Genomic DNA, 27,207 nt, shown 5'->3' with positions numbered 1-27,207 from the left:
GTAGAGGGTTGGCAAAAGATCAGATCCACAAAACAGCAACATTTGGCCCCTGGCTGGCAATAGAGCCCATCAATTGGCATCTCTAATTTAGTATGTGGTAGGGGGGATATTTTTAGCCCAAAAACAACCCATTGGTCGTGTTAAATGGCGGAACAGGGAAAACGCAGTGCAGATAGCAAAAACATAATACACACCATGGCAACTAGTCCTTTGGTCTGCACGTGCTCTATAGGAAGTAATTAGACAAATTAGTCAAAATGTCCTCATTAAAAAGGTCCAAAGTGTCCTCCGTCAAATTCCTGTAACCTGAAAGCTGGTGAAAACTGTGGGGAAAAATCCTTCGAATTAAAAGGTGCCTTTAGAAAACTGGGATTTTTAGAAAAGCTCTTTTCCGTCTACTGCACACTTAGACCTCTACTCATTTTAGTCTAGCACCATGCCATTGACAGACACTCTGAGCTAAAGATTTCATAATCTGTGTGTCAAAGAAGCTGAAATGTAATATTTGATTTATATTGCACTGGAATATAAAATTATAAAGATATATTTAAAGAAATCAAATTATGCAAGAACTTTCACAGCTCTGTGAAACGCAGCTTAACACACAGAACACAAAAGCTTCTATCACATTCATTGGATAGAGCTTCCATGCTTTTCATGCTTTTGCTCTTGTTGGAATAAGTAGCAAGCGGTATAAAATACTCACTGGAAAGCTTCTTAGAGCAAATCAAAATGAAACATGTTTTCCTCTGTGTGTGTGTCCAGGTCTGGATGTAGCAGCTGACTGCTCTGCTGAGGTGTGTCCGAGCACCGGGACCATGCGCTGGAGGCGACGGCACTGCCGGGCGAATGTGGCCATGCTGCTCCTTGTGCTTTTGTGCGTGGGAGTGCTCCTCATGTTTGGGCAGCACAGCTGGCTGGTGGGGAAGAAGGGCCAGCTAGCGAGGGGCACGGTGTACCCGGGGCAGAGGGCCGGCACAGCAGCGGTGACCGGGGCCAACCACAGCATGGCCAGGCAACACATGTGGAGAGACGCAGGTGCGTCCCCTGCGCCCCCAAGGCCTGGGGCAAACCTCAGCTCACTTTTGGACAATACTTCTCAGCAGGAGTCAAAGATCTCCACAGGCTCCAACGCCAGCTTGAGTGAGGAGATAATAGTGGAAAGTGTACTCAAAGTAGAACCCTACAGCTACATCATCAATGAGGCAAACAAGTGCCAGGACAGGGATCCTTTCCTGGTGCTGCTGATCGCCGTTGGATCTCACAACGTGGAAGCCAGGGATGCCATCAGGCAGACCTGGGGGAATGAGAGTGTGGCCACTGGCTCTGCATTCATCCGTCTCTTCCTCCTGGGAATGGGTGAAGGTGACTACGGCCTGGGCAGCCAGGTACAGCACGCCATCGAGGCGGAGAGCCGACTGCACCATGACATCATCCAGCAGAAGTACATCGACTCCTACTACAACCTCACTCTCAAGACGCTTATGGGCATGAACTGGGTGGCTACATACTGCCCTGGCACCAGCTATGTCATGAAGACGGACAGTGACATGTTTGTCAACACGGAATACCTCATCCAAAAGCTCCTCAAGCCCATCGTCCCACCCAGGTGGAAGTATTTCACCGGCTACCTCATGAGAGGTTATGCCCCGAACCGGAACAAGGACAGCAAGTGGTACATGCCACATGAGCTGTACCCCAGCAAGCGGTACCCAACATTTTGCTCCGGCACAGGGTACGTGTTTTCAGGCGACATGGCAAAGCTGATCTACAGGGCTTCTCTGAGCATACGCCGGCTGCACCTAGAGGATGTCTACGTGGGACTCTGCCTTGCCAAGCTGAGGATCGAGCCAGTCCCACCCCCAAATGAGTTCCTGTTCAACCACTGGAGGGTGTCTTATTCCAGCTGCAAATACAGCCACCTGATAACTTCTCATCAGTTCCTCCCCACCGAGTTAGTGAAATACTGGCATCACCTGCAGAGCAACAAGCACAACGCCTGCACAGAACTGCCAAAGAAGAAAGTATGAAGGAGTCGCCAAAGAAAACTGCTCTGCAAACATTTTGAAGGATGGACGTGGTGACTAAGAACAGGGGGAAAGAAAAAAAAACAAACACACCACACTTTCAGCCTCTGAAAAGCTTTGCATCAAGAAAGTACACTTTCGCTATGTAACAAAATGGGAATAATGTGAGGGTCAAAAAAGTTTACGTGAATCTGACTTCCCTTGTGCAGACTAAGCAGAACTGTGGGTGTGACGTTTAAGAGAACAGTGTGCACTGTGAAGAAAGTGAGAGATGTACTGCAGAAATTATATTACGAAGCCAGCACCCTGCAGTTATTTTAAAGTAAAGTTACCTCTCCTCCTCAAAGCCTCATGCGCTTGTGTGTCACGCACATTGTTCAGAAATATTCAGCTTCATCACCTCTTATGTGACTCTCTCTAATGTCTCGCTGTCATATAAAGTTACTTTACCTGAACTTACAGGTTAGGAGAATTTATGAGAATATAATTTACATGTTCACCACGTAACACTAATAACGTGCGATTCCTTTCCATCACTATTAAAAGTGCTCTTAAGTGTCATCTTTAGTGAACGTATACAAGCTCATATACAACTATACAAGCAGCACTGGATTGATTGTGGAGGTTAATGGGCATGTTTGTGTATATGTTCACACTGGAGACGAGGCAAGTGAGCACTAACAAGTGCAAAAGAAGTTTAAACCTCATTACTATCTAGAAAGGTGATGAAGGGAAGAAGATCTAAATAACAAATAAGGCCGGTGACCACATCCCTTCCACCCTCAGCATGGTGGCGTAGAATAATTTGCACTATTGTAGTCGTACGCATGGTTATTCATCATTGTTCTCAATTCAGCTCTCACAATTCATACACAATTTATCATCAGGTGCAGAAAAAAATAATTAAAACCTGGCAGTCACTGTTCCATGTTCCTGTTTTTCTATATTTTCTGAACATTAAAGGATTAATTATTTTTCTTCATCACAGCTTTCATAATAATACCATCCTCAACCTACTAGTATTTTCCTGCCTTTGACCTGCTCAATGGACTCTTTTCAGGCCCAAACCCTCATGAAAGCTGCTTTGTGAAAAACATACATATTTTAAGTTATTTTTCCACAAAGTAGCTTTCATGAGGGTTTGGGAGAGAAACTGAACTATTTAGTGTTGTGTTTTGCTACAAGTGCACACTTTTTTATGTTGTCTGAATCTGGGTTGAGTGGGTGGGAATGGTAATCAGGCTATGAATTTTGATGCAGAAAAACAGGTCACAGAACTAAACCATGATTTATCTCTTGGAGCTGGCAAAGCAAAAGTGGGGGGGGGGGGGGGTGCATAAGATGTACTAGTTTGGGAGAGGGCTCCCAGCTAAACACACAGCTCAGCTTCTCCAGTACAACAATGGGTTGCTGAGTGTAAGAAGCTGCAGACAAATGCTAAGGAATTAACACTTCTCTCTGCTACCGATATCGTTTCAACTATAGTTGATGACAACATCCAGCAAGCTAAAGTCAATTCCTCCATCACACAATACTGTCGCAAGGGGCATTGATGATGTGTCAAAGGACATAGAGGAGCAGACTAATGACAAGTTACAGGAAGGCTGGCACTTTGTTCTGCAGATGGATGAAGCAACTGACAGTAACAAAGACTGTTTACCGATAAAGTACTTCTGATTCATTGATGATCTGAGGGAGGATCTGCAAACAATCTAGCAGAGTCACTGCAGACAAACTTAAGTTATTGGGCTCAGGGCTCAGGCAATGGCTGGGAAACGACGTGGGCCAATGTTCCCGCAATGTGCAGTGGACAGACTGCATGAGATACCGAGAAGAGCTGGATTCTAAAAACAGAGTCCCGAGATGAACAATGTCATGACGGTTGTCATTGCCACAGTAAACTACAGCAAAACACAATCTGTCAAATCCCAGATTTTTTTTTTTTTGAGGAAAGAGAGATCTGTCCAAGTAGGTGTTTTGATTTACAGTAAGGCCTGATGGGAAGGTTTTAACCAGGGTCTTTGAACTGTGAGATGAGATCAGCATCTTTTTGGAGGTAGAAGGTAATGAACTTGCCCTCAAATTTAATAATAAATTCCTCATGAAAGCTGCATACCTCAGTGAACTAAAGCTGCAGATGAAAGGCACCAACACATACCTTCTATACCTGTCAGACAAAATCACATGATTCACAAGGAAACTGGAGATGTGGGAGCAGAAAGTTAAGGAGGGAAATACCGATTCCTTTGAGAACCTGAAATCATTTCAGGTCAAGAAGACACGATCTCATGCATGAAAGCGCAAATCTCAGCCCTACAAAAACATTTTCAGAGGTATTTCCCAGTGCAGGATCGTAAAGAATACGAATGTTTTCCAGTGCAACATCACCTGCCAACTTCAGTACTGCAGAGATGGAACAGTACATTGATGTCACCTCTGATTCAAGAACAAGGCTGCATTTAAAGTCAAAGACATAAGCTGCATTTTGGATTTGAGAACGATTACCCACTGCCAGGGGGGAGAGCTGTATTCATGCTCCTTCTTTTGAAAAATACTACCTATGTGAGAGGCTTTTCTGCAGTGACCTCACTCAAGACAAAATATAGATCAACACTAGACACTGAAAATGAACTAAAAGTAGCAGTCTCCCAGCTTGAGAAGAAATGCAGCGCAAAGCAAGCCCAGACAAGTCTCTGAACAGATGTGGGAATTAAAAGGTGTAAGTTTTGCAGAGCAAATACTCAGGTTTTAGTTTTTTTCTCTCGGGGAGCAGGTTAAGTTTTAAAGCCATTTTTGTGCAGTCAATTTTGAGAAAATATGTTGAAATCAATTAATGCACAGTAAAAAAATTAAAGATACATAATATATGCATGTCTTGTAAAAAGCTGTAAATGTGATTAGTCACTTTTTGTTCAATAAGAAGTTGCAGTCCTGTATGAATTTCAATGTTAAAAACTAAATTCCAGCAGAGTTTGGAAACAAAAAAAGACGCATGTTTTTGTGTTGCGGGCGGGCGGGTTCTCGAAAATCTATAGAGCACTACAGAAGAGGTTTGGTAACCACTGTACTAAACTATGAAACAAAGACTGCAACTTTAATATTAATGAGCAAAGTTTTCATTTCAAGGTAAAAGCTAAAGTTAATTGATCCCGAGTCTTACCGTCACAGACTTTAGGGTCATGCCGTGGTAGGTTCCCATTGTGTCGATTTTGAAGCCCTCCGTTTCTATGACAAGAGAGGCATTAGATCAGCAACAACTCTTCAAATGAAGAGCACAGCTACAACAGTCAGTAGGCAATGTCAGTAAGCACATGCTGGCAAGGTGAAAGGTCAATGAACAAAACACCCCCATCTGAGATACTGAGAACATCTGGACTTCATCACCTGGATGGGTGCCAGATCTTAAACCACCTGAGATAGAGTAAATGCTTTTTAATAAAAAGCATACCATCTGCTATAATTTAGGCAATGCTACCCAACACATTTCCTTTACCCTCTCCCCACAAAGCCTTAAAACTCCCCCAAGTCAAGGTAAATGCTTCTTCATTTTTATGTGCAATACTTCAAAGTTTTGCTGACGTTTGCAAGAAAGTACAGGACAACCCACCCCCAAGATGCAACTGCATTACAAAAGGAACCATCTGTTGAAGCAACACTGCTGATCATTTTTCTAGCAGACCACCATAAATAAGTACTTTTGAGCATCAGACTAGACATCAGCTTATTTTTACAGGCTGACAGGTAATAACCAACTGGTAGGACTCTGCTCCAAACGGGGGCACAAATAAAATAAAAGTAGGGGGACAGAGAGGAGCTGCTGAACAGAATAGCCTTTTAAGTTGAACTTACCCTCTTTCCCTTTGAATCGCTCCTGATCGTATCTGTTGTAGGCTGCTGGAACTGGCTGTTTGTTTCGAATTGCTGGATCCTTGGGCAGAAAAGACGAAAATCAAATCAGAGATGTTGCAGCTCAACACCAGTGCCAAGCAGGAGGAGGGTTAAGGCTACTCTGATGCAGCATAAAAAGCACAAACAGCATTAATTAAAAGGGGTGTGGTGGCAGAACAAGTCACAAAACTACAGTGACCTGCCCCTTCTTTTCGGATGGGTAGAGTGACAACACAACCTGCAATATTAATTTAAGATAACTATTACCATTTGAAAATTATACAAATCATGATATTCTAAATATTGACACTTGGCCTTAAAATTACCAGATTATCTTATTGGTCATTACATAAATAAATATTTTGCTAACTACTTCTTTATACACTATCAATGTTAGACATCTGTCAAGATCAGTCAACATTTAATGCGCTCATGTAAATTTTCATTTTTGCATTATTTTTCCATTAATCTTAAACAGACTCAGCATTTAATGTTCTCATGTAAGTTTCTTTCACATTATGACTAGGGCTGGCCCATGAAATTCCACTATCAAAAGGCACTGGTGGAATGAAATCTAAAATGATACTTCTGGAGGTACTGAGATCAATCTCTCCCCCCCCCCCCCCCTTTTTTTTAAACTCTCATTTATCATGCTTATTGTACTATGAAATTACAGTGGGCACATAGGTCTGGAAGATTATTGTTTTGGAATTGGTATCAAAACATTTCCAACTACACCCAGCCCCAATTAATATTATCGTCAATATCTCCAGGGCAATACTGGCACAAAATTTTAAGCACTCCTGCAGCCTTTTATCTTAGCCACAAAAACAGCAGTAGCACAGCCCTACAAATCATCGTTGCAGAATGCACAATTAACAAAGATAATTGCTCATGCGTTACTGTGATGTGTGCTTTTGACTTTTTGGCCAGTACACCATCACTGCGACTTCTGTTACGTGTACTTTGGAGAAACGGTTCGACAGTTCCAGCTCATGTCAGATGTAGTCTAATGTGTAATCCACATGAGACAAGTCAAAAAGTTTGTGCACATTGGATTTTTCCTTGAATGTTTGCTTTAACCAACGCATCCTGTAACTTATTCAAACTGCCCTTGGTCACTCAGTGCCATGCATAATACCCTTACATGTAAACTTACAGGTTCAGTGCTCAGAAGCTTTGACCTTCAGTGGGTTAAATAACCGAGTTTCCCTTAGAATCCTTCAGTTAATTTCAAGCTCCATTTATTTGACAAATGGCAGTAATATGCTGAGAAATTGATAGTATTTTGTACTACTACCACGCAAGCTTACAAAAAGACGAGAAGGGTATTAGCGTGAAATGAGCACTGCGTAGTCAGGCCTCCAGGAAGAGAGCTGGAGTCACTAATCCAAAGTGACAATCTTAGGCTTAATTGATACCATGAAGGTGGCCACCGATTAGCTGTGTGATCTTTCCAACATTTTAGCAGTAAGATAGGGGTTCCTGCTATGTTTCTAGCCATTGGATGGATAAAATTAAGATTCACTGTAGCACTCTTTCAGGGCCTTGAAAGAAGCTGCTGCTACACTTTGATCAATTTTGTTTATATGTAATTTCACAATTACATTCTCATATATTTGACATGTTGAAATGAAGCAAGCAAGAACAATAGGAAATAGGAAAACATGAGACTACTGTTAATTTTAAAAAATTTAGTAGTATCAGAAGACTAGACAGGCTGAGGTGTGCAATGTGATTTTAAGTATGAATTGTAATGAGGAGATAAATAAATTAAAATAGAGAGACAACCTGAGTCTGCACGTACCATCACGCTGAACCGAGTGTATGAATTGCTTAAGGTATTGTGCAGCTGTGAGATATTGCTCAGATGCTGAGCAACTTAAATCCAAAGCTGGCTAACCCATGAAGACTGCCTTGTGGAATACCCTGCAGGCTTCCTTTAACAAAGTGTGTACACCACCTTTATTTTACCTTCTTTTGTCTACCCATGCATCCCTGAGCCTGGAAGAAAAGGGGATAAAAGCCCATGACACCAGTGAGGGCTGTAAGGGTGGGGTGGCGGGTGGTGTGGTGTGTTCCTACTGTCTGGGTGGGGTTCTGCGTGGGTCTCTGGTCAGGAGCACGACCCTCCTCTCTGGCCTTTACAGACTGCAGGATGGCAAAGATGCTTTTGGAGAAGTTCTAGAAAGTCAAAACAATACACCACCATGGGTTGGCAAGAATGGCAAGAAGAAAAAAAAAAGAATCGTATCACACTGCCATAGATATAGAACTTTTCTATGTAAAATAATGCAATGGAAAATGCACACAGTGCTGAATTGTAATACATGCAGGACACCATGCACTTCTGCCTTGTCATCTCAAAACACATCCAACCACTATCAATGCAGGGCATGCATCTAAATCTTTGGAAATGTAAACCCAAATCTTAAGAGCTGGTGGGCTTTTGAGCCAATAAAAGGAATGCAAGTACACAGTAGGCTCCAAAAGTATTTGGACACCCTTGTTTCAGATACAAGTCCTTAAAGGTTTGTCTGACATTTATCATGAGCTAGTATAAAAGTCTTCTATTTATAGAAACATTTCCACTCTGCTTATATAATTACATTTTTTCCCCACTTTCATGAGCATTACTTTTCTGTATCCTGCTGTTGTACTTTTGCTATTCTGGTCTTCATTAAGGAAAAATCATTCATTCTGTCTGGACATTAGTAGAGTGTATGAATACTGTATGACAAGCATGTGAGAGTCTATCAGTAATCAATAACTTGAAAAGCAGAAATCCAGTTCTTTGGCAAAGCCTATCATCTCTGATTTAGGGGAACATGTGGGAGCATAAAATTGCGACAGAATCCCTCAGTCTGCTTGAGCCATAATACAGCTGCCACCTGGAGGATAAGATAGGTACAGCAAATGCAAGCAAGTCTCTACAAATGGCTAAGAACTTCATGGATTTAAGCTCTGCCTGCTTGAGTGCATTGACAACTTCTAGGCTTGGAGTTATTTTGTTCTGCCTTCTTTGGGGCAGGCATGCACACTGTAAGAGTATGTGACCTTCATCAGTAGGGTCAGAAGTGAAACAAAATCAAACCTATGAACTAATGCCCACAACAGTACCAAGTGTTTGGATCTCAGAACTCCCAAGTCAAACGTTAGAAAGCCAAACTCTGTTTGAGGGCTACAATCACAGCAATCCTGCTTTGGGAAATCGATGCTAAATACACATGCTTGTATGAAAGCAACATTCATTTATGATTTAGGGCATTGGGATTTATGAGAGAGTTACTACTTCTCAACATGATCATTTTCAAGAAAAGAAAGGAAATGATTCTGCAGGCCAGTGCAGTGAGGGTTTTGCTGGCAGTGGTCCATCTTGGCCTTGGTGCTAGCTGAAGCACACTGAGGCACCAAGCCTCGCACTCCCTTCACCTTCCCACTGCTCTGGAGGATGGTGGTTCTCGTCCTCCACACTCTCTCCCTGCTGACAATGTCGCGCGTCACGTCCATTTCTGCATCCACAAAGCTCCTTTGCTTCAGGGTGATGTCGTCGTCCAGGTCTGTCTTGATAGTGGAACGCTTCTTGGCCATGATCTTGGCCTTGATGGCAGCAATTTTCTCCACAGACATGGCCTCAGAGAGTGAACTAAAGGCAAGACACTGGATTACTGACACAGGAATGAAGACATAGCAAGAAGCTACATGCAGGGTTCTCTAAAATATCTGTTGGAGAAAGTGCTATATAAACGAAATTCAAGAAAAAAAAAAAAAAAAAAGTTTTTTTCCCCCTCAGACTGGAGTCATTCAGAACTGTAGAGGAGTGGCATGTCTTATTTGAGGACTTTGTGCCAGAGCACTGCAGGTTTTAGCATGTGTGCACAACTCCATGCCATGTTGCGCTGTGAGTGAACTGCCTGTTTTGCCAGTGACCTCAATTGCATGCCCCTGTCCAGCCAATAGCTCAAGGCCAGCTCACGGGCTCTAACAAAAAATTTTTATAAAGCAAAAAGACTGCTAGGCTGGAGAGGGGTGCAGTAGGCGAGCAAGACAGAAGCTATGGTCATATGTTAAACTGACAGTTGTCTTCTGGGTTATTAGTCACTAGGTTTGTTGGTGTAGTTGTCAGTCCTGGCATACCGGATCTGGTCTGTCTGCACGATGCCTTCCTTATGGCCTTCCAGACGGGCTGCCAGACGCTCCTTATCCAGGCGCACTCGTTCCTCATCCTTACACGCCACACACACAGACAGGTACGCACGCACAGACAGCCAGGCAGGCAGGCAGGCAGGCAGAGAGACAGACAGACAGACACACACAGACAGATAGACGTGCACGCACACACAGACAGAGAGACAGTCAGGCAGGCACAGACAGAGACAGACAGACACACAGACAGGTAGACACAGGCCTTAAATCCCGAAAGTAAATAGAAATATCAGGAGGCAAACTGCCTTTTCTTCCCTTTCTTTAAATACCTCAATCCTTGGCTTCTTTGCTTCAGAAGAGACTTCATCTGCAGCCCTTTTGACTGTTTAAAAAAATAAAATAAAATTTACCAGTCAGCCACATTATACCATAGACTTGGAAGAAAAAAGAAAAACAAGGGTGATCTTTCTGTGTACACAGCGTGACCACCTACATCTATGTTTAGTGAAGATATTCAGCACATACCTTGCGTTGGTCTCTGAAGGCCGATCTCAATAGGGGCACTTCTGTCAATACTTGTTGATGACGCTTGAAAAATTATATGAAATTCAACTCAATTGTCCCAAACTCATATTTAAATGAATTAAAAATCACTAAATACTCATTTATGACACTTACAACTTTCTCCATTGAGATATGATAAAAGATCCTTTCTGTCTGGTCTTCTTACTACAGGGATGTTCTCTGTCTATAAACAGGGAGGTTTAATAATATTTTTTTTAAAAAGCCAAGAAGAAGGACCCTCATTACAGAACAGAAATAAAAAAGACCATTTCACTTGAATACTAACACAGACCCTGCCATTAGAATACTAAGAGAGAAATTCTCTCATTAGAACACTTATACAGACCCTCTTATTACAATACTAATAAAGACGCTCCAATTAGAATACTAATAAGAGAGACCGTCATTAGCTGTTCAATTTTGAGCCTACATATGAGCACGTCTTACTCATGCATACTCATGGTGATTTAATTACAAGAAACTAAAAAAAGACAATTACTCTGTTGGAATATAGTGATAAAACATTAATAATGCTGGAAAAATTCATCAAAATTCACCATTTGGTCTTTCATCGTTGAATAAATGGCTGGATGCCACAAGTCAGTACCCATTTTCTTGTCAGAAGAAACAGTCACTTACTGCAGCTCGACGCACGTAGGACGGATGTGGAAGATGCACATTGTTGAGTAGGAAGAGAATGGAGTCCAGTGTGTAGTACTCCTTGGGCTGACCCTCTTTTCCTGTCCTATAATTCAGAAAGATTGAAAGGGGAAAAAATTGCTATTCCACAAACACATTTGTGTGTTAAAGGGGAGCTTCTGCCTAATAGTATAAGCCACAGGTTATAAAACAGCATTCATCAGCTGGGTGTTCACATTAGAAAACTGACGAGGACAAGGAGTGGCAACCAAAGCTCCACGAGCGAGTCGGTTAATCAGGCAAACCTCATTTCTAAAACCATGCTCTCCAGAGGTGCACAAAACAGCCAGAACAATTGGATTATGGAATTGTGTTTCAAGTCCTTGCCAGTGGAGACTTCGCAGCAAGTACATGCTGCCCAGTTATTGTCATTTAACAGCACTTTAAATCAAAGTTATGAACTTGTAAGCAACATTACAATATAACAAAACATACAAGACAGTACACCTTATTCAAAGACAGGCCATGCAAAGGTAATCACGAAACCTCAAGTTGCTTTGCTATTTAGTTTTACACAATTGTTTTAAGATAGAGCAATAAGAAATAGGGTCCTGAAACCCATAAATTGTTTAGAAGTGCAGCCATACCAATGTCACATAACATGCATTTACTTTTGACAATACACTTTAATAAAAAGGCGAGTTAAGGAAAGCATTGATAAGAAAAAGTTTGTTAACATAAAATGAAGACTTGTCAGCAAACAACAAGGTGTCCTACAAGGACACCATAGCTACAAGCATATTCTATTAGGCCCAGAGACAGTTAGGTCCTCGATCTCCATTTACTCAATGAACCTCAATGGTCTCCCACCCAGATATTCTCTAACAGATCTTGGAGTAATCTCTCGTTTGAAGCGAGAGACTATACATCATGTAAATAATATTTCTAGAATTGCCTCTCAACCTCAGGAACCTCTCCTCACATTATGCAGAAGAGGCAGTCCATGCATTTATCACTTCAAAATTGGACTACTGTAATGCCTTACTATCTGGCTGTACCACTAAGTGCTTTTAAACAAACTCCAGCTAGATCAAATTGCAGCAGCCAGTGTTCTTCCTAGAACTAGAAAATTTGATCACATCACTCCTATCTTAACTACTTTACATTTACAGTAAATTTTTGTATTGATTATAAAATACTTCTAATGACTTATAAAGCACTGATTGGTATTTCCCCACAGTACCTTAGAGAACTCCTATTGCATTACGACCCACCATTTGTGCATAGATCAAAAGGTGCAGGCTCTTTACTAGTACCAAGAATAAGAAAATCTACCGCAGGGGGCAGAGCCTTTTCCTATAAAAGCTCCAACACTATGAAATAACCTTCCTGTAAATGTTTGAGATTCAGAGGATGAAAACATCTTGACAGTCAGGAGTTTTATTAACTACCCATCTTGGGTAGAGGTGTAGATCTGGGGGTCCATGGGCATTTAGAGTTTTGGTAAACTTGGATGTTATGATGCTGTCCCTGCATCTCTCGTCACTCAAGCTTCTTAACGGCAGAGTTCCACGGTGCCCTCATGTCTGTGGTTCCTTCTGGCTTGGGGTTCCTTTTAGCTGTGCTGCCATAGCTAGATCTGCCAGAGTCCATCTTTGCACATTATAGTTCCCTAAATTACATACCCTTGTACCTAGACATGCCTAATAATCTATTCTCTCTTTCTGCCCAGGCACACATACTACTAATGTCATGATGTTACTGAGCCTCAACCTGTATCAGCTGCCATGGCTACTCCCACCACCCCCTGATGTCCTCTGCTGTAGCCCACCACACCTCCAGCCCAGCCAACTACTTCTCTGATGCCCTTGATGGACGTTGTCATGCAGGATGGGTTTCGGACAAGTGCACACCATGACCACACTAGGACTTCTAGAAAAACGGACTAGACATTAATTGCTCCCCCCCGCCATTTTATTATTATTTATATCTTTATTTTTCTCTTTCACCATTCTTTCCACTCCTCACTGTCTACACTTATTATGGTGATCTTGGTCAGGATGGGCCCTCCCTTTGAGTCTTGGTTCCTCTCAAGGTTTCTTCCTCATGCTCTAGGGAGTTTTTCCTTGACACTGTCACCCTTGGCTTGCTCACTGGGGGCTTGGACCCAAACATTTGTAAAGCTGCTGTGTGACAACATTTGTTGCATAAAGCATTATATAAATAATTTCGACTGATTTATTTCAAGAAAAAGTACTGTGGGGCTAAATGCTCATCTCATCTCTCTTGTGCATGCCTGAGGCATAAAGGGAAAATTAAACAAAACATCAAATGGGACAGTTGGTCCTGCTTTAAATCAATAAAGAAGTGCTTTATGCAGCATTAAACATGTAGATTACAAGCATCCACGAGCAGGTATTACCTAGTGTAGTACATTCATTTGTGTGTTTATCTGAAACCAAGTGCAAACAACATTAACAGATCATCATGAGAATGATCACTGCAGAAGTGATCTCAAACCAGCCTATTTCCTTGGCCCAAGTAATATCACAGAGAAAAATCTTTACTTTGGCTTTTTGGACGTGATTAACTTGTTGGCTTTCTCTCCCATGCTTGCATGCACCATTAATGGGTCAGTGCTCTGGAAAAGTTCTTTACACGTTCCCACTGTCCTTACGAAGTGCACAAATGAAAAGAACTATAGAAAGTCCTGCCAATTGGGACTGTACTACTACTAGTAGTGGGGAACTATGGATTGCACTACACCAATCAGAAGTAACTTCCGTAACGGAAGAGGTAATAATAAAATCTTAATGTTAATAAATTTTAATAAAAGGCATGGGAACTAGAAAAACCAAACAATCATTACCTTATTCCTGTTATGACAACCTATGAAATGCGCAAGATTAAATGCTTGTCCTGAGTCAAACCCATGCATTTATAACATTGGGGTAGTGGTAGCTCAGTGGTTAAGGTACTCGAGTAGTAATCAGAAGGTTGACAGGTTTCCAGTGTTGGGCCCCTGAGCAAGGCCCTTAATCTCTGTTGCTCAAAGTTGTATTCAGTCATAATTTTAAGTCGCTTTGGATAAAATCAGCAGCTAAATGCCATAAACGTAAATGTAAGGGAGAGTGAAGCACCACTTTAAAATACTTATTACAGTTACTTAGCATATATAGAAAATAAGAAATACTAAATTAGGGATTAACTGTGCAAACGTACTAAATGACGTGTAACACTAATATGGGAGTCAAACTAGAACAACCCTTTTAGCCCGGCATACAAGTTCATTAACTTCTCAGAAAATAGTTAATTACCTGATCTTAGCGAAACCCGTGAGAAAAACCTTCTTTCTGAAATCATGGTTCCGCGGAACGTTCTGTAAGCCTCGACCTTGCACACCCGAATACGAAGTCTGAATGGTTTAGGGAAATTAACTTGGCACTGTATAAATGTGTTAGCTTAGGTATTGCTAGCTAACCTAGCTTTCAACTCCTTCCCAAGTAAATGTAAGTAGCGTCCCAAGTAGCGTCTTAACTAACAAGGTCTTTGGAGCATCTCCTCTAATGTCAAGAAATTAAAGATGAATGCTAAACTGTGACACTGAAATGTTGCCAGAGCTACTTAACAGTTCAACACGTACGACAAGCTAGCTTGTAGCTGTTTGCTAACTAGCTAGCTAACTAGCGACCTTATCGCACGGACTGGAGAGTTCGGAGCGCAAATAAGATCCGCTGGCTCGGGGAACAAGCCAAGTAAGGGAGCTAGTTAGTTAGCCAGGATGCTAAATGGCTAACTTGGCTAGCTAGCTGTTTTGGTCCACCCAAAACATTTCACACAATTTGTCTAGCTAGGTTATGAATTTCACAAGCGAGTTTCGCAATTACGCACAACAAAATAAACTCGAAAGCTACAGCTCAGTTACTGTCATATTGTGCATTTTAACCTGTGATAGCATCACCACTGGATAAAGATGCAATGAAGACTTGATTAGCGAGCGTGCTGTGCAAACTTGCAAGCTAGGTTAACTATGGCAAGCTAGCTAACACAAGAGAACCGGAAAAAGAACGTGTGACATACCCCCAGATGACATAGTTAGTTTTGACATTTTTTGGCCACGAGAATTCTCCAAAAATAACTTCATCTCCTTTGGCCACGATCTCCTTCTTCTGGATATTGTACTGTCGAAGAACGCTCAACACGTCCGCCATCTTCACTTGTCTTCATGAGAAATATTTTCTTTAAGCCCCTGTTACTTTTCAGCAAAGAATGCCTCCAATAAATGCCTGCTGGAAAATACCTACCTACGTGTAATTACATTTTAGGACAGATACAACTTTCATTTTTTTAAATTTTATTTTCATTTTAATTTTTCGAAGTCAGAGATTTAATATATTATTTAGTATGTATGTCATACAAGAAATACATTTTCAGGCAAATATTGAGCATCGGAAGGCCAAAGAATTCGTTAAGGACTAACATTATCCTTACTAAGTTGTACTAAAGGGGTTTTGTATTCTAGCCCATTCAGAACTTCGAGCACTTTACTAACCTACTGTCTAACCATAGATTTAGACTTGTGAAATACTATCTTTCATCTTCTTCAACGTCTCATGTCTTCGGAAAGTTCAACATAGTATACCATCTTAAAACAACTTTATTAAAGATGTCATGTCTGTTTTTTTTTTTTTAACTGGCCACTAGGAAAGAGTGCTCGCGTCTGAGCTTCCAAACGTCTTAATGAGGATTCTGTCAAATAAGCTTTCACGAGACCACACGGTCTGTCCCGGTTGATGCGCCAATACGATTACACTTGCGTGCACATGGTGCTCGTGCGTTCCGTGCGTTCCACGCCTCCCGCACGTTTTGAGTGCAAAACTTGAGTGATACCATATAACCGTGAATATTATTCTGCTGCTTTTTTACTTCACTACATATAATCTGAAACAGCTCTCATAGACCTTTGCACCCTTGTTTGATAATGTGGTGTGTTAAAAAAAATAAAAATTAAAGATTAATCTGTAAATAATAAAGGCATCACTCATGTATCTCTAATGCAATCAGTTTCCAGATTTATTTGCAGATTTATATATCATGCAAAAAACAAAACCAGACAAAACAATTAAAGACTACTGTATTGTGCTAAAACTGAAATGCACAAGCTACATGCAAAATATGTGTATTTTAATACTAAATAATGTAGTGATTACTCTTACAATATAAAGACAAAGATAAACTATTAGGGTTGCTTTCACGGGCAATGGTTTAGCCTAATCATGGTTTAAATTGCAGAGCCAATGGAGAATCAACATTGGAAGCTCTTTTTAGTCTACATCTGCTGTTAATTTGGGTCCTATGAACTAGCCCATAATGTGCCATTGTTAAATAAAATAATTATTTTGAGAACCGCATTAATTAATTCAAATTATTTAATTAAAACTCCTACTTTGAACATCTGAGATTAGTCACAATTCTGATAACACAAAAATTCTATTAGCATTCTTTTACATGTGCAGTACTTATGCGTCATCAGTATAAGTGAAGTCAAATTTATTTATATAGCGCTTTTTACAACAGATGTCACAAAGCAGCTTTACGAATGTCTGAGTCCAAGCCCTTAGTGAGCAAGTCAAGTATAAGTCCATTATGATAACAATTAACAAATAATATACTTTATAATCCTACTATTAATTGAGGGATACAGAATAATAGCCAAGACCACAATTACTATCCTTCTGTAAGAAAACAGGGGCCCACAGGCATCTATTATTTTATTGGCATGCTTTCATAATGCCTTTTTTCCTAAACGGGGCAATATTAATTTTGAATTTCTATGCATTTGACTGCACCAATGTCTGGCTTGATAAGAACACCAAGGTCCCCATGCACCAATATAAATATCACAGGAAACAATGTTGCAAAGGTAACAAGACTAAGAAAATGAATTTTTATTAACCAAGTGGTAAACTCACAGGTATTTCTTTTCATTGTCCCAGTCAGTTTCAGAGACTGACCATGTAGAAGCTGTTATGGCAGTTTGACTTGACATGGCCTCTTATGTGGAAGAACCTAATTTATGTTTTACTCCCACTTGGAACATAGCACTTTCAGTATTTGACAAAGCAATATTCAAGGAAGTATAAACCAGTCTTTCTTAAGTCTCTAGTATTACAGACAACCAAAAGTACATTCATTTTCTTCTCTTAAAATCAACATGCAATTTTTCTACAGGAGTGTTAGACATTAGTGCTCCAATCTATCAATTCTATATTCCCGTTAACATTTTAATCTCCTTTATGCTTTCTTACTAACATTAGCTTTCTCTTAAAACCAATATCTTGATTTGACCTTACATAGCAAGCCAAAACAATTCTACTGTACCAAACAACGAAAGATGGTAAGCTTCAATTAGCATAAAGTAATTTGCATAATGATAATTGGCCACAAGCTTATTGGTACATGTTAGCTCTCACTCATTCTTAGCAAACAATGGATTCAAATTATTTCTACAAGAGCAAATATAGCAGTAAAAATAAAAAACGCAATATGGTAACTAATAGCAATATAAATGAGCCCAATAAGATCCAGCTACAAATAAGTTCATCTCATGTTATCTTTGTCATTAAAATTCTTCCTTGCAATATCTTACAATACACTTACAGTACACTGTATACTGCTCTGTCTTCCATAAATAGGTCAAAAGTGCACCAAGAATGCAAACTCAAAGATGATCTGCTGTTTCTTAAATAAACCATAGATTGCAGCATCATTTGAATTTAAAATTCAGTAACATTAAAAAAATCTGTCTAGTTATCCGGCCATACAGTATAACAACTGAGGTATTTTAGCATAAAACATTATACAAAGTTATCCACATGGGTCTTTTAGGAAATCAGACTTCATTGATGTGGGATATGGGAAACAAACAAAGACATTCAAGGTATACTGGTCACAAAAATAAGGGGGGGGGGGGGTTTGGGAAAGGTTAAAAAAAATATGCTTTTGATTTTAAACACATTACAATGAACAGCATTCTGATTAAATGGATAGGTCACAGAGAGCATGAAGAGATCAAATGCGATCTGAAGGAAGGCCTCTAAAATGTACAGCATATCGTTAAACATCTTACTAGTTGAACAATTCAAGATGTGCCTTAAAAAGCATTTATTATATTGAGCTTCTGGCCTTTCCAAACCTGACAAAAAAACCAATAATTCATATAATCAAATAAGCCTTTTTTGGCCAGTAGCAGCAGCACATATAAGTCCAACTCAGTGTTACACCATAAAACTCCTAAAATCGAATGTGTCACTAAAATTTGAATCCAGCCCGCTGGACTTTTACATAATTTGCTGCTTCTTAGTCATTTGGACTAATCAGAAAGCAAAAGAAGGGAAAATGCTGAAATATTCATTTGTGTTTCTTTTGTTTTTATTTCACCCTTTTCCTCTATCAGGCATGCAGGTTCACCAGGGCATGTCCATGCTGTGGAGCCTTTAGTCCATTTAGAACTGCATGCCCCACTGAGAGCCACTTTCAAATGATATCCAGGACAAAGTTACGAATGACGTCAACAGCCCGCGAGTCAAACCCACAGATGTCCAACATGCCCCGGTCATCCGGATCAGCAACAGAAAGGCCATTGGTCGTCATTCCACACACAATCAACTTGGAAAACACGCCAGTTTTCTGATGTGGGAAACATATGTACAAACACTTTTGATGATTTTCTTCACAAAAGTGCTACAAACGCTGATAATATCCTTCTTCCAAAGAAATTATAAATAGACAAATTGCAAAATGTATGCAACAAGGCAAGATGCTTCACACCAATATCAGTAATACCAGACATTTAATTTGGTTTGCTTACATCAGCAACATACCATGCATTTTAGGAACTAGGCAGTTACCTACTTGTCTATACATTCTCAGTGTTTCTGCAGGATTTTCCCTTCCAAACCAGGTTTCATTGCTGGTGAAAATGATAAACACATCCACCATTTTGTGGTTGTCCGTGGCCCAAAGTATGGGCAGAGAGCAGTCGGTGATGCAATTGTGAGCCTGACGGAAAGAGCAGAGGGGCTGATGGTATATAAAGGAAACACCAACATGGTCACTGAACACAGACTCGTCAGTTGCAATTCTCATGCAGGATTATAGGAACATTGCTGCATTTATCTTGTTCTTGTGAGCGACTCCATACAGACCTAATTTTCTATGAATCCTAAAACTGGAAAAATGGTTGTGCCTCTCATTTTTAACAGGACACTGCTTTAGAGATTTGATTTCCAAATACACTCACTTTAATAACAGATTATGTACATTTTCCATGCACAGTCTACCTTGCACCTACAGTCACTAGATATACTTGGTATACCCATCTTAAAATGTGCAATTACAGAGTATAATGCATCTGTTCTCAGGCACAACTTAGCAGCCACACTCTACTGTGTTAATCACTTGTCTGTTTCTGATCACAAGTATGAGAAGCATCAACCCGATATTTGGGTGGTGGACTGTCCTCATTCTCAGGACAGCTTTAACACAAGTGGGTGTTTTTATAATTTTTTATATATATATATATATATATATATATATATATATATATATATATATATATATTTTTTTTTTTTATAAAAATATAATCAGTTTCAGTACCAATGCCCATTTTGATAACCATCCTGTCTTTTCATATTCTCTATGGGAGAAGCGTTACCTGAACTAGTTGGGCCATTACTTGGGTGATGGATGTGTCGCCAGAGATGGCACAAGGAACCATGGCCCCTTCAGAAAAGACCAGAACTTCAGCCTCTACTTCACTGTGCAAGATTACCTGTAATCACCGCACATTGACAGAAAGAGAGATTTGTTTTTTGTAGGATGCTGTATGGAGCTGGAAGGAGGTGGTGGGATGGGTGCTGGTGGTGGTGATGAATAGATGGTGGGATGGGGGTGTTGGTGGGTTGAGGGTATGATGGGGTGGTGGTGGGGATTGGTAGAGGGTGTGATGGGTGGTGGTGGTGTTGGCGCAGTCTCACCATGCTCATGGCCGCAGCCACAGCCACTGTGCTGACAGAGCTCCCGAGAGCCAGGCTGCCAAGACGTGCACTTACATCCACTCCCACCAAAAAACGCCTCCCTGTGCCCTCCACGTTCTGGAAGACATGGGCACATGAGACAAGACAGCACTGCAGTAAATTCTGGGTCAGCAAGCAAATGTCTTTCCTAGGTTATCTTAAAAGAGCAGGTAGATTTCATGATTTATATTAACTAGATCATGTAAAATCAAGGCAAGACTTTTTGATCTTATACACCTCTGATACACTGAGACAATTAGGTGAATAACAGTGAGGATGTACAGTAGGGAACTATATAATAGAGAAATCGATAGCAATTTACCTGTTGGTGAAAATAGAAACTAACTGTTTTCAATGGGACAGATTAAGTTGGCTTGCATGGTCGTGTTTATAATATTTAAGGAGCTGGAAATTAATTCTTATTATGCCTAGAATTATCAGGTTGTCATATGCAATGCATTCATTATAAGTCTATTGACTGTACAACCTTTGAAATATTTTCTTATAGATGTTGACATACTTATTACCAAAATGTACCCTTAAAATGATACATCAATGCATCACCCAATTGGTTGTGTTCTGTCTGCTTATGAGAGTGTATACGCAGTGGCACTCACCGAGAGACATTTGCTGAAAGCGCAGTCCAGCGCTTCAACAATATCATGGTTTGGGTCCCATTTTAGCTTGCCTCGCTTCCCATGACCCCGCTTGTAGTTCTCGGATGCAACCAAGATGCTGAAGGGGTGGGTTTTTGTCTGGATGGAATTCAGTCAGATAGCAGTTGATTATAAACACTTCAAATACTATGTCTATTACCACACCTTAATCTATTTAACAGATGTGTGTGTTGCTAACGGGCATACAGACTGCACTAGAAAAAAGTCAAAACAATACCATATTTATTTACACAGGCTCTCATAGGTAATATCTTAAACAGCCGATAAAATTAATTGAATGCGTTTTAATCACAGTTCCAACCATCACACATAACCCACACACACCTGTGTACTGTAAATATTGTGAATAGGATGTACTGTGATAGAATACACATGGGGATAACAGCAATGTCTAACTGTGTTTCTATAGTTTCAAACTACGTGTTGTGTAGGTACTGTAAATAATACATGCCACTTCTTATGTTTATGTTGTTATTTTGATGTCAAATCCTGGGGGCTTACTATCAAGCATTTGACTGTGTAGTTTTTTTTTGTGTATGTAACAAACTAGAGCCTTGAAACTCACCATACCTTCATTAGAGCTTGCTCATCCTGAATCCTCTCGCAAACAGCTGCAACGTCTGGACGTCCAGGTACCAGCACCCTGTCTGCTGTCATTTTCCCCAAGTGCCTCATCAGAGAAGACACTGGCATATCCTTTAGCAAAGCTTTCCATACCTTAAAACAGAAAGCCATGGGTATATCTGAAATGAACAAATGTTCCTCAGAAACAAGCTTTTGGATCCTAGTTCACTGACATGCCAACACAAAGGAAAGGTTAGCTGCTGCTTAAGAGTACCATGGAGAATAATAACATCAAGAACAACTGCAGAACAAAAAGCTGCATGTGTTTACTTCTAACTAGCATGTCTACATGCAAGTCCAGGGGGTAAAAAGAATAAAAATAAATAAATATATATTTAAAAAAAGCCTGCAAAACTTAGAACCCTGGCAGCCTCAAACATCTGCTCACTGCAAAGTGTCTCCTTGTCATAATTGATTCCGAATGCTTTTCTATATAGATTTCTTAGATTATTATCTATACAATTGACTGCTTTTACAATAACCTTTATTTCACAGCTTGCCTTCAAAGCTACAAATTGAACCCAGTATCAGTCAGAAATCACAGACAAGGAGTTGAGTGCAAGTGCACAGGGCTGTGTACAAGTGGTTCACACCTCTTTGGACTTTAAATGATGGGTGAGGATCTGCTCTCTGTCCAACTTATGCTCCTCGATCAGATGCACCACCTCCAGCTCGTCAGTCAAATGCTTGGCCTTCTCCACAGCCTCCAGATAGGCAAACACTTTCACCAGCTCTTCTGAGATCTCCCGGTCAGCATATGTTTCCTGGACTGCCTTCCAGCCTTTCGTGACATATTTGCTAATAAGAGCAACAGCTGTAAGACACAAACAACTATCAGAAAAACTGATATAAAAAATAATAAGTAATTAGAGAGCAAGTTTTATAAATTTACAGAAGAAAGGAGACAAGAACAACAACAAAAAACAAACAAAAACAAAAAAGGACAACTACAATAGCAGATCATATATTTTCCATATTCTTCATATTTCTGGATTGCTCCTCACCATCGTTGGCTGGCTTGATGTGCGATAGCCTGAAGAGGTCCTGGTGGGACCAGCCTGCCTTGTGTTTGCATTTGGTGACTGTGTTGGCGAGGCTGAGGGCATCCTGCCCGTTGTACCAGTTAGCTACGGCCTTACGCAAGGCCCGGCCCCACATGCCCCCATGCTCTGCCCCCTTCAGCTCCTTCCTATACTGCACAAAGGCAAAGAGCTGCGCGGGCACCCTGCATAGCTCACCCAGTACCTGCAGCGCCACCCGCTTGGCCCTGGCATCAGTGTGCTGTGAGCACACAGCCAGAGCGAAGAGGCTGGCGTTGGGGCATGTGGCACCGCCCAGTGGCCACAGACGCCGGACCTCCTCTGCCACCTCGCAGCCCCGCCCACCCTCCACCAGCTGAACGAGGGTGAGGGCATTCTCAAGTGAGAACGGCTGCTCTTTGGTGCTGTAGGTGGCGCCCTCCGAGCCGTAGCACAGGAAGCGGCGAAGGCGGACGGCCTCTGTCACGGCCCACGTGGGACCCACATTCCCAGAATTCTCCAGGTCCAGCTCTCGAGCATCTGACAGCTGATCCTGTGGAGATGATGCCTCCATAGCAAAATCCCTTTGGAAAATAAATAAAGCACTTGGCTTATCCCGATTAGATCATAGCACCGACATTTTGGTGCATTAACTATTTAAAACACCTGATACAATCAACAGCTGACTATAAAACCTGAACCCTCCATATATTTTGAAAGCATTACAGCAGGATAAATAGCAAAAACCCTGCTTGCTCTAGGTGGTTTATGGACTTGTTCCCCTTGTTATTTTAAAATATGACCAATTGCATATAAAATCACTGAAATACATATTTGATTTATTTGAAGAGTACAAGCTCAACAGGCCTCCAAGATCATCACTTTTCACTGGTGATTAGATCATTGCTATGAATTGGTGAGTGCCCAGACAAATAAATAAAAGTGACGCAACATTTAGTTAAGATGTCAAAAGCTGGAACAACCTTCCTGATGTTAGATATTCTCCAAATGTAGCCACTTTTAAGACCAGCTTAAAAAGGCTATTGTTTTCTTGTGCATTTGTCTAGCTCTTCAGTACAGCGCACATTCAAGTTTTAATTGTTAAAATATAATAAAATAAAAGCTAGATAACTTATGTCCTATTTATCTGTGTACTCAATTTTGCATTGTTCATTTTATTTAACTTTAACCATTTTTCAACTCGTTCTGCAATAACCTCTTAGGTTATAGATACCAGGATGACCTCTGACTTAATTCTTTAAGCACTTTGACTTGTATTTTATATTGCAACTTTTTTATATAGTAACGTTTGTCTTGCGCCAATTTGTCGAAAGAAATACTAGAAAACATAACCAAGGGGTACGTTATATCAAAGTCAAATTTATTTACATAGCGCTTTTTACAGCATATGTCGTCACAAAGCATCTTTACAAATGTCCGAGTCCAAGCTCCCAGTGAACAAACCAGGGGCGAAACTGGCAAAAAAAAAATAAAAAAATAAAAAAATAAATAAATAAAGACATCTAGAGCATGAGGAAGAAACCTTGAGAGGAACCAAGACTCAAAAGCAGGGCCCATCCCCCTCTGGCCGACAACAAGGCACCCCATCCTTCTATGATCAAGCCCACGTTCTTTACTATTGGACGTGCACCGCAAGTGTGTTATTCCCTACTTCATTAGAGCCATGTATATCAGCCCTGAAAAGATGTGGATACATGCAGCTATGTGGGTGAATAAATGTTCTTTATTCGAAAAAGGTAGCCAAATAAAAAATACGTGTGGGCGGTAAGGCTACCGTATTTAGCAAATAACTGACGTAAGCGCTACTGTATACTTTAAAGTTTGTCCAGTTGTTTCTGGTATCTGCTCCGGGTGCTCCCAAAGTCGAGGAACGACAATGGGAATAAAGTCAAAGCCATGATAGCGTACCATTTAGCTGGGTAGTTACTTAACCAAGTCAGACCCAGACTTGTATTCAGTTATAATAAAAGTTTACATTGCTACATATCTGCTCATATAGTCAGAGTCACATGTAAATGGGTATATAAACGGTTTAGTATGTAAACGGTTGTCATCTTTTGTTAGTTAAGACAGCTAGCGATAGCTAAATCAGCACGATATGTAGCGTTAGCTAGCTACATAACTGTATCGGCCTGACGCGAATCCCTTCCGTTGGAACGTTAGCTTCCAGAGTTAGCTAGCTAGATATCTAGCTTGGTTTCAGCAAAACTTGACAACTGCAAAGATAAATAAGTACTGACACTGAGCATAACAGCCACAGAACAAAATAATACCAAACACCATAATAAAATATCGTACTAAGCGTAACAACTGACGAAGGCGCTAACTATCTATGTAGTTTAAGATAAATTGGCTAGCCGGGTAGCCAGCGTTACCAAAGCCTAGCGGAACGGCTGGCTGGATTAAGCACTTCGGAATCAGCGCAGGATGCTGTGAGTGAGGTAGGATATAAATTAGACATATAGCTAGAAATACTTTCTGTGTTTCAATAAATACTTCCTGATTTTTAGTCAAAACAGTTTACAAGCAGTCCAAACTCACTGCGTACTCACCGAAGTCGTAAGACAAATCTCTGCTTTTGGTTTGTCTTTTAAATTCCAAATGTTCCTGCCTTGCATCCTATGCAGGATACTCCCTGAAAATCCGATAAACAAGGGCCAGCCGAAATGGCTTCTGGGAGAGGCTTGCCGTGCAGTTGACCTCACATTGTAGGTTATTGAATCTCGGAATTCCAAAGAAATCAGTGTTCACATCCAGAAGAAAATAAACAGGAATTAGTTTAATTTTACGCGAGCAAAAGAAGTCCAACAGCGAATGAAAATTTGTGACTTTCGTGTCTCAGCACAATGTTTCATTTTCAAATACAAAATAATGTGATTTATTCATTCATCTTCCCTTTGTGCATCTATGTTCGCACTTATTTCTGTAAAACACACAAAATGTCACAAAATAGACGCCCCGAATACACGCCCCTTTTTTTTGCTAAGATGCTTGAAATTCTTATAATGGTTCCGACCTGGCTGGGAATCCTCCAAATAGTTTTCTTTCTCATATGTTTGGTTTTGACAGACATGGCATGTAAAGGGAATTTGAGCGTAGAATAAACATATGTCGGCTATAGAGAATTCTAGTAGAATGAGACAGTTGTTCCAAATATAAAAAATATATGTTATAGGCATATACACTGCCTGGCCAAAAAAAAAGGTCACCACCTGGATTTAACTAAGCAAACAGGTAAGAGCCTCCCATTGGATAATTACTGCATGAGTGATTATGTTTCTGCTGGCAACAAGTTATTTAACCTTAACTGATGCAGTAAGTAGCTTCTCGTTTATAAAACAACCATGTTGAAAGACATCTTGTGGTTGTGAAAAAGATGCTAATCTGTTTCAGAAGGACCAAATTATTGGCATGCACCAAGCAGAGAAAACATGTAAGGAGACTGCTGAAACTACTAAAATCAGGTTAAGCACTGTCCAATGCATTATTAAAAAGTGGAAGGACAGTGAGGAAACGTTATCTTTGAGGAAGGAATGTGGAAAAGAATCTTGAATGATTGTGATCGGTGATCACTTAAATGTGTGGTGAAATCAAATTGAAGAAAAACAACAGTAGAACTAAGGGATATGTTTAATAGTGAAAGTAAAAGCATTTCCACATGCACAATGCGAAGGAAACTCAAGGGATTGTGACTAAACAGCTGTGTAGCCTTAAGAAAACCACTTGTCAGTGAGGCTAACCAGCAAAAATGGCTTCAATTTGCTAGGGAGCATAAAGATTGGACTCTGGAGCAATGGAAGAAGGTCATGTGGTCTGATGAGTCCAGATTTACCTTGTTCCTGAGTGATGGGTGCATCAGGGTGAGAAGAGAGGCAGCTGAAGTGATGCACCTATCATGCCTAGTGCCTACCGTACAAGCCTGTGGGGGCAGTGCCATGATCTGTGGTTGGTGCAGTTGGTCAGGTCTAGGTTCAGCAATGTTATGTACCCAAAGAATGAGGTCAGCTGACTACCTGAATATACTGAACGACCAGGTTATTCCATCAATGGATTTTTTTCTTCCCTGATGGCACGGGCATATTCCAAGATGACAATGCCAGGATTCATCAGGCTCAAATTGTGAAAGAGTGGTTCAGGGAGCATGAGACATCATTTTCACACATGAATTGGCCACCACAGAGTCCAGACCTGAACCCTATTGAAAATCTTTGGGATGTGCTGCAGAAGACTTTGCGCAGTGGTCCAACTCTCCTGTCATCAATACAAGATCTTGGGGGGGATTAATGCAACTCTAGACAGAAATAAATGTTGTAACACTGCAGAAGCTTGTGGAAACGATGCCACCACGAATGCGTTCCATAATCAAAGCTAAAGGTGGTCCAATGAAATATGCAAGTGTGACCTTTTTTAGGCCAGGCAGTATACATGCGTATATATTTTCCCAAACCATTTTAGAATGTGTATATATAGGCCTATAAAAACTACTGATTTATGTATACTTAGACTGTTGAAGCTTTCTGTTTTA

The 27,207-nt window shown here is 40.6% G+C and overlaps 3 protein-coding genes across 3 annotated transcripts in view; 1 reads left to right on the top strand and 2 right to left on the bottom strand.

Annotated features, from left to right (window-relative positions):
- Positions 1–3,346, top strand: part of LOC113585052 (beta-1,3-galactosyltransferase 2) — a 4,089-nt gene extending 743 nt beyond the window's left edge. The window contains exon 2 of the mRNA XM_027022339.2: positions 766–3,346. Coding sequence (XP_026878140.2) covers positions 819–2,030 — 1,212 coding nt within the window. The 5' untranslated portion in view covers positions 766–818 and the 3' untranslated portion in view covers positions 2,031–3,346. The remainder of the gene's footprint in view (positions 1–765) is intronic.
- The window catches only part of cdc73 (cell division cycle 73, Paf1/RNA polymerase II complex component, homolog (S. cerevisiae)), a 24,676-nt gene extending 9,191 nt beyond the window's left edge, over positions 1–15,485 (bottom strand). Inside the window, exons 1-10 of the mRNA XM_035536107.1 lie at positions 15,345–15,485; positions 11,265–11,370; positions 10,740–10,809; positions 10,587–10,649; positions 10,391–10,443; positions 10,053–10,141; positions 9,348–9,561; positions 8,001–8,099; positions 5,877–5,955; positions 5,188–5,252 (exon numbers count right to left, since the gene is read on the bottom strand). Of these exons, the coding sequence (XP_035392000.1) occupies positions 5,188–5,252; positions 5,877–5,955; positions 8,001–8,099; positions 9,348–9,561; positions 10,053–10,141; positions 10,391–10,443; positions 10,587–10,649; positions 10,740–10,809; positions 11,265–11,370; positions 15,345–15,475 (969 nt within the window). The 5' untranslated portion in view covers positions 15,476–15,485. The remainder of the gene's footprint in view (positions 1–5,187; positions 5,253–5,876; positions 5,956–8,000; positions 8,100–9,347; positions 9,562–10,052; positions 10,142–10,390; positions 10,444–10,586; positions 10,650–10,739; positions 10,810–11,264; positions 11,371–15,344) is intronic.
- Positions 15,486–17,184: 1,699 nt separating this feature from the next.
- Positions 17,185–25,337, bottom strand: ro60 (Ro60, Y RNA binding protein). Its single transcript, XM_027022348.2, has 9 exons — positions 25,235–25,337; positions 22,647–23,245; positions 22,236–22,456; positions 21,589–21,735; positions 20,959–21,096; positions 20,303–20,419; positions 19,981–20,097; positions 19,179–19,325; positions 17,185–18,953 (listed from the first exon to the last, which is right to left on the bottom strand). The coding sequence occupies exons 2-9, from the start codon at positions 23,233–23,235 to the stop codon at positions 18,801–18,803; spliced, it is 1,629 nt and encodes a 542-aa protein (XP_026878149.1). The 5' UTR covers positions 23,236–23,245; positions 25,235–25,337; the 3' UTR covers positions 17,185–18,800.
- Between the last annotated feature and the right edge of the window lie 1,870 nt (positions 25,338–27,207).

Source organism: Electrophorus electricus, chromosome 18 (genome assembly GCF_013358815.1).
Source record: "Electrophorus electricus isolate fEleEle1 chromosome 18, fEleEle1.pri, whole genome shotgun sequence".
In the NCBI taxonomy this organism is placed as follows: Eukaryota; Metazoa; Chordata; class Actinopteri; order Gymnotiformes; family Gymnotidae; genus Electrophorus; species Electrophorus electricus.
The sequence above is the reverse complement of the archived record's forward strand: the minus strand, read 5'-3'. Positions and strand labels throughout refer to the sequence as shown.

What these genes read in the sequence shown, in the direction of transcription:
- ro60 (XM_027022348.2), bottom strand. Translation starts at nt 23,235, where the DNA reads ATGGAGGCATCATCTCCACAGGATCAGCTGTCAGATGCTCGAGAGCTG. An exon ending in CTTTCAGCAAATGTCTCTCG is followed by an intron (nt 20,420 to 20,958) that starts GTGAGTGCCACT and finishes CATGTCTTCCAG; the next exon opens with AACGTGGAGGGCACAGGGAG. An exon ending in TAATGGCCCAACTAGTTCAG is followed by an intron (nt 19,326 to 19,980) that starts GTAACGCTTCTC and finishes TCTTTCCGTCAG; the next exon opens with GCTCACAATTGCATCACCGA.